We start from the raw sequence: 15,176 nt of genomic DNA on the forward strand, positions 1-15,176 counted from the left end.
CTTTTAATATCATCACAAGCACCTTGAATTCAGAACACAAGTATATTGACAGTATATTGGATTTAGACGTTGTTGTCCCAAAACAGTAACTTTCCAAGTTCAGCTCCCCCTGCCTTTTGGATAGCCTTTGGAGTAGTGCTAAGAGTAATTCTGAGTACCTTAATGGTGGTGCACCAGTTCCTTCCCATATTTTACTATTTCAAATGTTTTGTTACTAAATTTGTTATTTGTTATTGAATATTGAATTTGTTATTAAATAGCTGTCTTGAGTCCCCTGAGGAAACTGAGGCCTGTTACAAACGGGCAGGAAAGTACGCGTGGAGCGCATACTAGGGTTAGAAAGGGGCGGTGCTTCCACACCCCCTAACCCTAGTGCATGCTCCGCGCGCACAAAATGGCGGCGGCCTTTCCACATGGCCGCCGCCATGAGGATGTCACGACCGCGCCGCCTCTATACAGGGCGGCATGGATGTGACGTCCTCGCTCTGCGCCAGGGCTCTTAGCGCGCCCTTAGCATGGAGCAGGAAGGAGCTCCATTTCGGAGTTCCTTCCTGGTTTGGTCCGCTGGGCGCAGCTTTCACACGGCTGCACCCAGCGGACCAAAGGAGAAAGGGGCCAAACAGCCCCTTTCTCCTCCTCCCCGCCACTGCGGGGTGTCCTTGGGGCTTGAAGGACACCCCTTTCCAGGCTGTGGGGAAGGGGCCTTTTGCCGCTTCCCCGCAGCCTGGAAAGCGGCAGATTGGGGCCTCAGCAGCTGTCGGTCTGGCAGCTGAGGCCCCGATACACCGGGGAAAGGGGCGGGTGCAGCCCGCCCCAAACGGGCAGTCTGTAACCTGCCTGAGATATTAAATAAATATTTTTACCCATCATGAGCTCTTTACAGAGAATGTCTCATCAGTAACAGTCAAAAGGACAGTCAAAGGGACAAATCCTGACTCATTAGATTTCATAGATGGATTAATATGCCACTTCTACATCGATTTGCAATACTTTTTAAAACAACACCCATTACATAAGAACATTTGTGTTGTGTTAATTTTGAACATTTTTTTTCACAAGGTACATATTTTTGTATACATTTTATATGCATTGTGTTACTGGGTTTTTTGGAGGTCAGAGCAGTATTGAAAAATACTGAGATGTGCAGTTTGGTTTTTATATCATTAGTCTGGGAGGTGGGAATTAGTTTGGGAGGTAGGAATCAGGTCAATTTGCTTTTAAAATGTGGAGCAGTCCAAATCTACACACTTTCCTGGTTAGAACTGGAAACAAACAAATAACAACCAACAGTACAAAGTAACAGCAAATAGGGACTCGTGCAAGTCAACCCAGAGTCCAATATGTTTTCCCTAGGTTGATGTACTGGCTGCATTCCAAAGTCTGATGAAACCTCACACTGACCTCTATGTGAACACATAGTGAATACTATTCCTTTTGACACTTGAGGAGTAATGTGGAAATGTAAGCAAGGATTCTCTGCTGCTGAAGAGAAGAGAGAAGCCCTTGCTTATGTGAAAGAACACATGGCCTCCCCCTCCTCACATGCATCCTAAAGCCACTGAATCAGGGGCATGTCAAGAATTAGGTGTGCCTGATGTCCCTTGATTCCAATGGGTCATATGAGCATCTAAATCAAGGATAGGAACTGTGTCTACCTTTAGATAGGGTTGAACTGCAGCTCCCAGCACTCTTCAACAACAATTATGCTGACTAGGATCAATACACCTCCAAAGTGACCCGAAACAGCTTTATTTTGGCCTGTCTGTACAGGCCCTATAATTCCCACACGAGATGTCACAGGACTTTTTGAATAGGAAGCATTCATCATGACATTCCCAGAGCCATGCCTCCCCAAAGAGTCCAAAATACAGGCAGCCACCCTGAACCACACCAGCAAATTTAGCCTAGTTCATCTCTACCAAGAGTACATCTTTTGCAAAACTAATGGGTCTTTATTGCCAATTCAAAACCAAGATATCTCAGGAAAAAATAGCTCAGAACAATATGCTGTTTCTGAGAAACATTTTCACACTAGCTTTTCTGAGGATTGCAGCTCAGTTCAGAAGGAGCAGAGAAGTCTGTGGGGGCAGGAGATGATACAATAATCACCAGAAGCCCTGGTGGTGCAGTCACAACATTGTGAGTTCAATTCCATGGCTCCAAGGTTGACTCAGCTTTTCGTTCTTTTGTAGGCTGGTAAAATGAGGACCCCGCTTGTTAGGGGCAATTGACTTACACATAGTAGAGAATGCTTAGTTTACTGTTAAGAAGTATAGAAATGTAAATGCTATTTCTATTGCTTTTCAAAATGCCAGATACATGAACCCTCATTCCATGTGCACCATTAGCACGCACATTTCTTTCCTCATTCTGTAAAGCATATTTTTAGAAACTCATACCAGTCATCCTTTCATTTTTGGCAAAATGTCACTTATGGTCACAAGAAGGGGGGAAGCTTTGAACTGTGTTTGGAGATTTAAATACTGGTTGACCTCTTTTCTGGACTAGAACATTGGGCTAGATAATATATATATATATATATATATATATATATATATATACACCCTGTCTTTTTATTTATATTTTATTTATACCCTGGAAGAGGGTGGCTTACAAACATACAGACAAAAGCTCGCATCAGTAATACAAAAAGTTAAAATATAATGGAACTATCAGTACAATTATATTTTAACTTTTTGTATTACTGATGTAATATAATTGTAATACAGTACAATTGAAAACCATTTAAAGTACATATACATAGCCAGAAATGGACAAAGTTCTTAGCTTCCCTTTAACCTGCATTCATTTTTCCCCACATCTCAAGGTATTTTCATTGAATGTATCTGCAAATTTTGGAAAACTCTAATATAATGAACCCAATGAAATTTTCACCCACATGCATTGTCCAAATTTCAAAAATTATACCTATTTTTAATACAGAAAGGATGAAATTGTGTATGTCTGACACATACCTAGTTTCAAAGAGGAGACTTTCAGACTACTAACATGTGAAATACTCACCCATTCCTAATCCCAAACCAAATACACAAAGAACAAAGCTCACAGTTTTAATACTAAATCATTCAAAGTCTTGGGCATGTCTAGAAGAAGAGAATGAGAGTAAGGAACACTTTTCATCTGTTAGCCAAATTAAATTTCAGAGAGACTCTTGGGGGGCTGTATTCCCATGATCAAAGGCAAATGGGTGGAATAAAAATATCAGCATTTTTCAGTTAAAATTCTTAGTGCCAGGAGTTAAACTTTGGAAGTAGCATTTCAGCCTTTTAATTAGAGAGTGGAGGGAATTTTCCAAAAGCTGGAAAACACCTGCGAATGATGTTATGGGGAAGGGGGCATGGCTGTCCGGAGAACACTAGAGGGCTGGATTGGGATGCCAGGGTCTAAGATTTCCCTGTCCTGTCACATGGTGCATGTACAGGAAAGTGTTCATTTTACCAGTAATTCTGCTTTATCTTTCATTCATTCAAAGAGGCAATGCCAGGACCACAAGCTATTCATAGCTGTTAAGCCAGATTTTTTTAAAGGGAGGGTGAGAGCAGAGATGGTGCTGAGCCACAGAGTTTAAAACCAGATTATTTTTTCCAAAGCCCATGAGTTTTGTGGGGAAGAAAGACAAAGAAGTTCTACTTTGGTTGTTTTGAAAGAGTGACTAATGGCAGAATCTGGATATGGATCAGAAGCCTCCCACCAGCCGAACAGTATTAAAATATTTTTCCCCAACCTCTTATGTGCTTGAGAAAAACATACAGCTTTTCTGACATATTTTTCGTTATATAAGTACATATATATTGTTCCTATTTTTTTCCATGGGTGTTTTTGTTTTTAAAATGGGATGCCTTAGAGTGCATCTGTAATATAGAAATAATTCAGTTTGACACCACTTTAACTGCCATGGATTCATCCTACAGAATCGTGGGCTTTATAGTTTTGTGAAGCACTAGCACTCTAGCAGAGAAGGCTAAAGACTTTATAAAGCTACAGATCCCAGGATTCCATAGGATAGGGCTACAGTACTTAAAATGGTGTCAAAGTACATTGTTTCTGCAGTGTAGATGCACATTTACTCCTAAGGCTTAAATCAAATTGAGGTATACATTGATAACCTGTAAATTCCTTGGGAACTGGAGTCCTCTCCATGTTTCCTACTGAAGTCTGAAAAACAGCACGCACCTTATAATTAGTCTGTCAGTCAAACATCAGTGCCATAGAGAACCACTTGTAAAATCCAACAAGAAAGAAAAACACAATACATACAGTACTGTATTGTAAAATATTTCCCACTTGAAAACTATAATCATGTGGGTTCAAATAAAAATTTAAGAGGTTTCCTTAACATCCTTGGTCTTAAGCTTTGTTGACTACTCTGTGTACTTTATCCCAGAAGGATTACATTTACAAAATATTACATCTAGACAAGTTGTTTTTGGACAACTCTCAGAATCCCAACTATGGCTTTCTTAAAAGGTAGCACTCCAGAATCCAGGTAAGAAATAGAATGTATGAATGATTGTTCACATGAAAATAATGTTCTACATATATAAGAAATTTGTGGTGAGTCTTTCTCCATCTCATGCTTGCCAGAGAATATGGAAGAGGATGCTAATTTCTACCCTGTTAAAGTATTATTTGTTAATGTGAAGGAAAGGAGCCAAAAAGACTAGCAGGAGTTCCAATGTCATCACCTTGTTTTCTCCAGGAATTTGAAATTTCTGTAACATTTCTAGAAGGAGGAGGAAGAAAACAGGAAGGCACTAGCAAAGGAGTGGAAGCTGTTCATTGAGGAGGCATTGGTTAGAGGGAGGTGACATGCTTTGCACACCAAATGGCCCTTGTGAAATTCCCATCAGCCACAGCTAGAACTGGGAGATATCCTTATCAGGCCTCTGCAGACACCAGTTACCACAGGTGTAGAGCAGTGGTAATTACAAGGTGGATTGTGATCTACTGGTATACCTTTGGATTACTTATTTTAATTTGGCAAAGATTATTGATGTTTTGTAGTTTAACAACAGAAGCACAAAAAGACATATATACCGTGCACAAGCATCAACCCTTAAAATTATTCTGCTGAACTTCAAAGATCTTGAGGTAACTAGGAGTGGGCTTGAGGGGACAAAGGAAGAACTTTCAACTCCATTCAGTACAGACACAACAAATTGTTTGTCTCACACTACATCTAAATTTTCCTGGATACTGCTTCCTGCTGAAAGTCCAAGCACTTTTAAACTGTTTGAGAGTGTAGTCCCAAGCATGTGCTTTAAGATAAACCTCCACTGCATTCAATAGAACTTAAACACATTCTTCTCTGTAAAGCTTACATATGAGAACACCTCAACAGAGCTTTAGAATAAAAGTTGCCTGAGGCTGCTGCCACACTACAGAATATTGCAGTTTGACACCACTTTAACTGCCATGACCCATGCTATGGAACTATAGGATTTGTAGTTTTTTGTGAGATATCAGCTTCTATGTCAGAGAGTCTGGTGCCACAACAAACAACAATCCAAGGATTTCATAGGCTGGAGTCATGACAGTTAAAGTGGTGTCAAACTGCAATAATTCTGTAGTGTGGCAGCAGCCTCAGGTATCTTTATTCTAAAGCTCTGTGAGGTATTCTCATATGTAAGCTTTACACTTGAGGAGAAGAATGTGTTTTAAGTTCTATTGAATGCAGTGGAGGTTTATCTTGAAGCACATGCTTGGGACTACACTCTCAGACAAACAGTTTTAAAGTGCTTGGACTTTCAGCAGGAAGCAGTATCCAGGAAAATTTAAGGATATCATGCCTCTACAGATGAAGTGGTCATCCGTTGACCTCTTGGAAAGGCATGCTAGTCCACCACTTTCTTCCTAACCTCATTGATAAGTGTATGAGAAATTTGAGGAATGGAGATGTCCTACCATCACATCAAAGCCAGCTGGAAGGTCTGTTTTTCTCAGATCCATATGCTCTAATGTACTTACACCACCCACCTTCTCTGCATTTGATTCTTCAACACGTGATCACTGGCAGCTGACTGCATGAAGACATACTGTGTTGAACAAAAAGGCATAATGTGCTGAAAATGATTCCCATGTGGTTTCCCCCTAGAAACAGGAGAAATTGCCCTGTGCTTCAACAGGCTGCAAAATTTGGGAGTGTGTGGGTGGGGACAACTATTGCAAGCACATTTCCAAATGCATGTGGTGGCCATCCGTGTATCAGTCATGCAAGACATATAGCCATTGCAACATACAGATCTCTTATTGGGTCAGTATGCTTACATTCCATTTGTTCATCACATTGACACTGTCTTTATGGATTGCTTATGAGCACTGATGTTCTCTCTGCATTTGATTATCAAAATATACACTGCTGCTTGAGATCCAGGGAGTTCTCCCAGGGAGAATGTCAGAGGGGGACATCCTAGAGACAAGTCTGCTGATGGATAGTGTTGTATGATTTAGTATTACCGCAAAGTGCCAACTAACTACTATTATTAATGAAAATAAGTAAATTAGGGCTGCATGGTCCATGCTGACAAGGCTCTCCATCAAAGCCTGGGAAACATTTGGAGAGTAAAAGGAAATATGGAGATACAACAATAATCACCATCACCAAAAGTGAGACTGGCATTTAAAAAAAGCTTTTTGTCAGATGGGTATGTGTGAGTCTGTTTGTGTGCCTTTTCTTTTCTTTTTCTTTTTTTTAAAGTTGCCAAATACATAAGCTCTCTGTTTTTACCAATCCTTAAGTGTTTCCATGTTGGGAACCTCCTGACTTTTGTTGTGGGCATTTTGGAGTATCTCTGTGGGTAACTGGAATTTGCATGAATAAAGCCCTTTAACAACATTCAGCCACATGAATAGAAGAAAGATGTTTTGAATGTCAAAAGCAGCCAATTTTATTTTGGGATACCAATGACATTGTTTCTGAGACAATTTGGTTTCTCTATAATTGTAACTTTACTGACAGCTTGGCTCTTTTCTTGGCTACAGGTGTAAGCATCCCAACATAGGCAAGGGAGGGGAGGCTAATTTCTCACAAATTCCAAGTAAAAGCTCTGTACCCATTTGTAATCATGCCATGAGGACATTCCACTGAGGCCTCTGAGCAACACAACTCATAGAAAGAGTTCTTCATTTCAGTCACACAGTTCATGCTCTGCATGTAGAAGATCCCAGGCTGAATTTCCAGCTTCCAGTATCATCAATGCTTTAAAAAGTATCACACAACAGGTTATAGGTAAGAACTTTCCAAGGGACTAGATAGTGGGGAAACAGTATACAGTATGTCAAAGTAGACCAGAGTTGACAACTGCAGTGTTCAGGAGACAATTTGCTGGCCCAGGACCTCTCTGGGAGCTACATAAACTGGGGGGGGGGGGGATTCCAAAACCACAAAAACATTGGCTGCAGTTCCAGATCCAGTTTTGGAAAACAAGCATTTCTGGATGTTAAAGAGTGCAAAGGGTCCTAGAAATCTGTTTAAAAGGTAAAATCCTGCTTCTGCAAGGCTGCAGAAAAGGCAATTCATGTTCCTTTCCCTCTTTTTTTACAGAAAAGAAAAAGGGCTGACAAGAGGGTTTGGGGGGATGGGGGCCATAAAAACAACTTTGTGGCCACATGCAACCCTAAAACTATAATTTGCTTACCTGTAAAGTAGGCAAAATGTATAAGACAGATTTCTGTGTTATACAGGAGCAAAACAGATCAGGTGCTGGGACCACCAATGGGTTCTTCAGTAGTACCTACTAGTGGTTTCAAAAGTATGACCTGTGCTGCTAGGCAGATGTTTTTTAGAGCCCATGATTTATAGAGTCCTTGCTAGCAGCATGGATGAGCAGAAATGGCAAAAGTAAGAACATTTCTATACACATTTATCAGTGCACTTAAGCATTGCCTAAGCGGTTTACAATGTGTAAGCTAATTGCCCACAACAAGCTGGGTACTCATTTGACCGATCTCCAAAGGATGCAAGCCTGAGTCGAGACTGAGCCCTTGGGTGGGATTGAACTTGCAATCTTGTGGTTTGTGAGTGAGTGGCTGCACTACAGGCATTTAACCACTGTGCCACCAGGGATAAAACTTGTTAATTTATCTTTAGTGGCCCTTGTACTTTTGAAGTACAAAGCTGGGAACAGAGCAACAGGGAATGGACTGAGGAACCAACGTTTTCTTGTACGTGTTTCATAGATGTTGGAATGGAAGGTGGCTCACACCTGCACTCTTCACTTTCATTTGTTTGCTTCTGCATTATATAAACCTCAGGACTAAATCTTTTATCAGCCTTTTCCAAGGGTGGATGGCTGTATCCCAGCTCAGGAAATTCATAGCCAACCATGGGGATCTTGAATGTCAGCCATGGGATATAGTCTGAATAGAATTAGTTGTTTGAGGGCCAAGACATACCACCTGCTGTGAGGGAAAGCTGGACCCACCAGCTGAAGGATTGTGATGCTTACTCTTGTTGCATCATCTAATACAAATATAGTTTATAGCACTGATGTGTGTCAGTTTTTGATACCAAAGTCTGGGGGAGGCTGGAATTACAGCAAGGGCCAACTCAGAACAGTTTCAGGAACTATTCTTTCATAACTTCAGCAGGAAACCTTAGTAAGGTTTCCCTGAATGAGAGAATACTGCAGAAATAATGCAGTTTGACATTGCTTTAACTGTTATGGCTCCATCCTAGGGAATCCTAGAATTTGTAGTTTGTTGTGGCACCAGAAGGATAAATAGCTCACAAAACAACAAATCCCAAAATTCCATAGCATTAAGCCATAGCAGTTAAAGCAATGTCAAACTGCACTATTTCTGCACAGTACATTAGACCAAGCTGTGAAGCTTCTGTAATTCATTTTCAGAGTGAATTGTACTTCATGAAGTCTTCCAGGAGAGCAGTTTTCCTCTCTATACTTCCTTGAACATATCACATCTCATCTGATTTCAGAAGCTAAGCAGAATCATGCTGGTTAGTACTTGAATGGACAACCAGGTAGAGAATACCGCAGATCTCAAGCCAGGGTTAGGAAAGACCCTTGCCAAAAACCCTAGAGAATTGCTGCCAGTCAGGGTTGCCAATGCAGGTTTAGATGGGCCAGTGATCTAACTCTGTATGAGGAAGCTTCCTCTGTTTTTGAATAATTTTTAGGAGGGTTTGGTGTTTGGGGAGCCCTGCAGCTGCAAATCAGGTTGGGACACATGTGTCTTGTGGCCATGTTATGGCATCCCATGTGTCCCGCTTAGACAATACTAGCTAGGTGGTCTAAAGACCCAGCTAAGTATAAGCCATCTTCCCATGTTTCTCTATTCATAGCTTAATAAAACCAGTCTTAATTCAGATTTCTGAAGATGAGAAAATAATTGTTTTTTCACCTTTAATAAGATTTTGATATTGCTTGCCAAACTCCATGCTGTTCTGAAAGATATTACAAATGTTAGCCACATTCTGCTGTCAATGCTCTACTTTATCCATCTCTACTGTAGACCGTTTAGTAATTGCATACATTGTATAGAGGACTAAATGGATACCATGCACACATCTGCACAGTTGTGAAACTATTTGTACTTGTATTAGTACCATACATTTGGGTAACCAGCATTGGGGGGTGGGGGTGGGGGTGGGGAATCTGGAAAAGTTGCCAAGCTAAAAACTTCAGACAGCTATTTTCTAACAGTGTTTAAACATTGAAATTACAGCCTAAGCATTTCAATACTGTATGATAGCCAGTTATTGCAAGAAATAAAAACAACAGTGTGCAGCCTGTTTTACTTTGTTAGAACAAACATGACAGTTATGAAACTCAGGGTTAAATGACAAAGGAAGTTATTCTTGTTAAAATAAACATGGTAAGGAAAAGCTGTAAATATGTTTATCAAGCTATCATCTTCTGGCAGTTTTAGCAAAAGAAGCTCTTCAGGACAGTCATAACTTGGTTCCTTGTCCAGCCAATAACCTAAACACCAACAAAAGTTATGCAAATTTCATTGGACAGCACCCAAACTTAATTACTTGCAGCAAGGCAAGGAACTCTTCAGCTGGATTTGAACTGACAGCTCATTGCAAGAAAGGCTTTAAAATATTTATTTTGTTTTCCAAAATCTTCACTCTTTCTCTTTTGGAAAAAAAAAGAGATCAAACTATATTTTTTCCAGATTAGTTCAGTTAAGACCCTTAGAATGTCAACTCCTTAGTTAAACAATGCATACTTCAGTTCCTTTTTACACCGCCAGTCTCCCTTCCAAACTCTACAAGTCTTGTGTTTGGGATATGTTGTAACAGAAGTAATATGTTCTGACGTCTTCTAATGCTAAATAGTTTTAATGGATGTGATATATTATAGCAAGGGCTCAAAAACACACTTAGACACAAGTACTATGATATTATATATATATATATACACACACACACACACACACACACACACACACGGTTTTTTTTTAATACTGTTATAATTATGTACTTTGGTCATAGCTCTGGGACTAGTATTTCTCATTCACTCAACCTTTGGCTACATTTTCCTCAAATGCTGCATTACTGGGATGGATGACTTTAAAATAAAATCATTAGGGGGGGACCTAAACCTGAGCTTTGGAGTTTTCAATGGTTTCTGTAATATATATTCTTTGCAATTAAGAGTTATTCATTCATTGGATGGGAAAATTGCTCTTTAAATAGCTTGTACTGACAGCAACAACACAGTGAAGGGCTTATGCAGAGATGTCATAATGTAGGCAAACAGTGACTCATACTGGCTTTCCCCAATGCCTTTCTCCAATGCCCCCCCCCCCCCGCCACCCTGGGAAGCACGTCCTTTCATTCTGCCGAAAATTGAAAAGCAGAGGTATGTGATCTCTGGCCACTTGTTACTTTTAAAGGACCTAATGGGAAACCTTTCACCTACTTTCAAAATTCAGATAACCACTGAAGAATGTGGGTCATGGTGATACCATATAGACACTAACTACCTTTTCAATCATCTGTCTTGTTCTCTTAAAACATAAGGGTCAGCGGCAATTTAGAGGGGTCCCTCCACCAAACTCAGGAGATTCATTTCTCTTCCTACACAGTTTGTGGGCAAAACAGTGGGCTTAGCTCAGTCCCTAGTGGTCAAACACAGAAAATGGAACAATCTCTCAGAACAGCTTTTCCCCCCCACAAATGAAAAAGCCCACATGCACACACAGAGAGATATCCACAAATGTACTCAACAGCAGCTGCAACACTAGCACAAACTCTTGAATAAAGGGTTACTTTGAAAAGCAGACATTAAAACAATGCTGAGAAGAAAAGATCATTATGTCTCAAAAACAATTGTCACCCTCCTCCTATATCTCTCCTGCTAAAGTTGAATATGCAGTTTTCAGGCTATAATCCCGCAAAAAACACACTTGGGAGTAATCTCTTCCTTGAATTCAGTGTGTCTTATTCTAAGCCAGTCTACTAAGGATTGTGTTGCAGTTTCTGTCTGCAATTCCCACCCCCAAAAAGACATGCACATATTGAACAAGCACTAATTCTCCTTAGATTCTGTGGGGCTTACTCCTGAGTAAATCATTTAGGATTGTCTTGCCAATTTGGTTCCTTATCCTCATTGGGAGTAACACCTGTGTGTGTGTGTGTGTGCGCACACACATAGTCTGTTAAGGCAACCCCATTCATTTCATAGGTTTTTCTTAAACAAGGAATCCTCAGAGGTGGCTTTGCCAGTTCCTTCTTTTTATCAAGTATTAGCCAGATCTGAGCTCCCTTGGAAGCTGCTTAGCTTCCAAAATCAGTCTCTACCCCCACCCTCTTCTGAAATCTGGGAGACTTGCTTCTGAGTGAAACTGCTTTGGATTAGTTTGCATGCCTAAGAAGAGAGAAAAGCAATTTGGCACATCAAATTGTACACAAATTACACCAAAACATGAAAAGCACGTGGTTTCCTCCAGAGCTGTTCTGTAGGCTGCAACATGTCAGGGAAAATAAACAATTCTCAGTGTCAAGGAGTTTCACTATAGATCATTCACAATGCAATCTTCTATACTGTCTATTCACAAGTAAACCCTGTTAAGTTGAATGGTATGTAGCAGCCTTCACTTATGAGAAGGAATGTCATGCAAAAAGCCTCCCTTGTCCTTCCAGAGAATAGGAATAAAGGAGGAAATGACAAGGAAGTGGAATTCAACAAGATGTGAACAGAAAGTGTTGTTTCAGCACTGGAGCAGGCTACCTCAAGTAGCAGGCTTCCTGGGGGATGTGGATGGCTGTCTGTCAAGGATGCTTTACTTGCATCTTACATTCCAGAATTTCCACTGAGCAGTCAAAGTTGGACTAAATAACTTCCAAGACTTAAGCAACTTTCACAGCTTAGAAAAGTAACCTTTTTGGAGTATAGCACCTCCAAAACCTCAGCCAGGATGGCCTCAATGAAAAAAGCTTCAGAAGAATTTCATTGACAGTGCAGTCTTCTACTCTGAAGTAAACCTTATGGAGGTCAATGGTATGTAGAAGCTTTTCACATATCTGAAAGAGTGCCATGGCAAATACAGAGCATATGTCTCCCTTATTGCTCCAAAGACTTCTGGACATGCTGATTGGGGGATTCTGGGACCTATAGTCCAAAAGACCCAATGTCATCAAGCTCTGCTCTAGTTCATATTCATAATTCTAAAATTAATCCCAGGTGAGTGTAGACAGGATTGCAGCAAAAGGTTCAGATTCTGTGCTCTTTTACATGGAAGTAAATCCTATTGAACCCAGTAGACTGAAGTCTACGAATGCTCATACTGCCAATTTCTTTCTTTCAGTCAGTCTCAAAGGTGCTACAAGATCTCTCTACGTACCTATTCAACCCTTAATTTTGGAGTACTGAGGGGCTGAACAGACAGCCCATTAAGGGACAGCTCTATGCCCCTGGAAGCGCTGGGTTGGGGACACAGCAGCAGCATGCCACACCCCCAACCCAATCCAAATAGAAGCTACAAGACGCAGCTCCTATTTGCTCTATAGAATGGGCACCATAAGTGCCACAGCCTGGCCTTATGATGCCCCTCGTGTGCAGCACCATTTGGGTGATGTGCATGACAGATGTCATCATGGTGTGCGCCGTCTGGATAGGCGTGCACCAAGATGGAGCCTGTGGCATGCATTAAGGGCTTTGAGCATGTGGACACTCAACCCTATCTGTGCCCTAGTTCAGGTGCAAATTGGCATAAAGTGCTAGTCTGTACACCCCTTAATTTTTCTTTTTTGAAGTGAAACTTTACTTCTTCCAAACATCCATAAGATTCTGCTGCATGCACTTATTCTCTTTTTTCCCATAATGATTATATGTGCATTGCAGTTAAAAAATACAAAATAGTACAACAAATGGAAGGATTTTATCTGAAATGTTAAAAACTGAGGAAGTCCTAGCATATTTAATTTTTTCAGAAAACTGTCAGAGTGACTCCAAACCACTTGTTGGTAGCACTTGGAAATGCTGCTTTTTGTACTACATCTCCCAGAATTCTCCAGATTGAGCATGTATCTTTTAGTACAATTGAGATTCTAAGCTGCTGTTAAGATGACAGTAATCAGCTGTCCAATGTAAAAATCCGGCCCCCATCCCTAGGCAGACTTCTATAAAGATACACACAGACATATTTTATACAAGACCTCCAGCTGAGTTGTTCTGACTAAGCAGATGGGCAACAGTACTAATCAGTTTTAGTGTTTACTTAACTGATCTTCCTTCTCCTCTCTGGTGTTAAGGATTCCAACAGTTTTATCCTTGTTGCACAATACACTGGACAATTAATTATTTTTAACACATTCATTTCTCACCAAAGGCAGTCCCAGAAATACTACTTCCTTCATATAAGTTTCAGCTAACATTGATGGTAAATACAAATAACTTTAGTTTTAATCTTTAAATCTTTTCCACCTATCTTCATCCACCCATAATGATGTATCTGTTGCCTGAGCAATTGACAATATGTGTATTCCAAACTGCAAGGACCTAATTCCTAAAATGCATACAATTTAATTTTGCAAACCTGCTTTTACTATAAGCCCTCCAAGATATGCACCTGGCTCCCCAAGGTATGCATCTGATAATTACCTGTAGTTATCAATGCAGGACATGCATAGAATATTACTTCCAGGAAGCCTGGGGGGGGGGGGGAATCCAGAAACTGGCATAAAGCTTTGCTCTCAGTTTTTCTCACAATGGAGAACATGTTGTCACGGCAACATTGGCTAGCTGTATATAGTACATAGGGTGAAACTCAGCAAATATACATTCTGTGTTGGCAAAGCCCAGGATGCACAAACATCAAACCACCAAACAGCATGGGTAAGAATGAAGCACTTACCTTTTGCAGCCACTGAGTGTAATTTTCCATGACATGCTCCAGACGTTGCAGTTTCTGGGAAGAGAAATCCTGCTCCATGTGAGGAGCATCCCTCTGGAGAGCATTGGTGTTATATTGATCAGTGGTGCTTTCACGACAGTTCCCATCCTGTTCTGGAAGGATGAATGTGTAGGTGCATTGCCCGTGCTGAATCCGGTTATACCTTCTTGCACTGGACTCTGGAGCACGCCGTTGGTTACTGCAGCCTATGTGAGTCAGAAGAGCAGCAAGGAAAGCAAACTCAAGAAAAATGGTCATGTTACTAGTCCTCTTTTTTCTCCTGTATGCACTCACAGAAACACTTTTACTCCTTTCCTTCTTGTGTTTTATTTTTCTTTGTCTTTAAAGGTCTCTTTAGGGGAATGAAGTGGCATAAAGAAAAGAAGATAATAACCAGGTTTTTTAAAGAAAGAAAAAATCTATTTCATGATAACTGAGGGTTTCCTAAGCTGAAGATGGAGGAATTTATTGCATAGTAGCTGAGATTTATAGTTTCCTCTCTGTTACACTTCAGCATGCAGCTTCTTTGAGTCAGCTGCCCAGGCATAGCCTCAGTCTCTTTCTCCTACCCTAGCTGAGACTGAACTGCTGTTTTCTCAGAGACCTCAGAGTGTTTTATTAAGGTTGTACACTCAAGCCAAGTTGGAAGCCGGCAGTCTTTCACAAGATGACTTGATAGGAATGTGTGTGCGAGTGTGTCCCTATGTTAAAGGATGCCTGATGGGCTCGGGAAAGAGGGATCATCTTACACTCCTGGCTTGAAGCACGACCTCAAACATGTTCGCCTGCTC

At 40.7% G+C, this 15,176-nt stretch overlaps 1 protein-coding gene across 1 annotated transcript in view; it reads right to left on the minus strand.

Moving 5' to 3' along the window:
• The window catches only part of LOC121929831 (nardilysin-like), a 356,364-nt gene extending 341,424 nt beyond the window's left edge, over window positions 1-14,940 (minus strand). The window contains 1 exon segment of the mRNA XM_042465761.1: window positions 14,347-14,940. Within this exon segment, the coding sequence (XP_042321695.1) occupies window positions 14,347-14,643 (297 nt within the window). The 5' untranslated portion in view covers window positions 14,644-14,940.
• Between the last annotated feature and the right edge of the window lie 236 nt (window positions 14,941-15,176).

Source organism: Sceloporus undulatus, chromosome 4 (assembly GCF_019175285.1).
Source record: "Sceloporus undulatus isolate JIND9_A2432 ecotype Alabama chromosome 4, SceUnd_v1.1, whole genome shotgun sequence".
In the NCBI taxonomy this organism is placed as follows: domain Eukaryota; kingdom Metazoa; phylum Chordata; class Lepidosauria; order Squamata; family Phrynosomatidae; genus Sceloporus; species Sceloporus undulatus.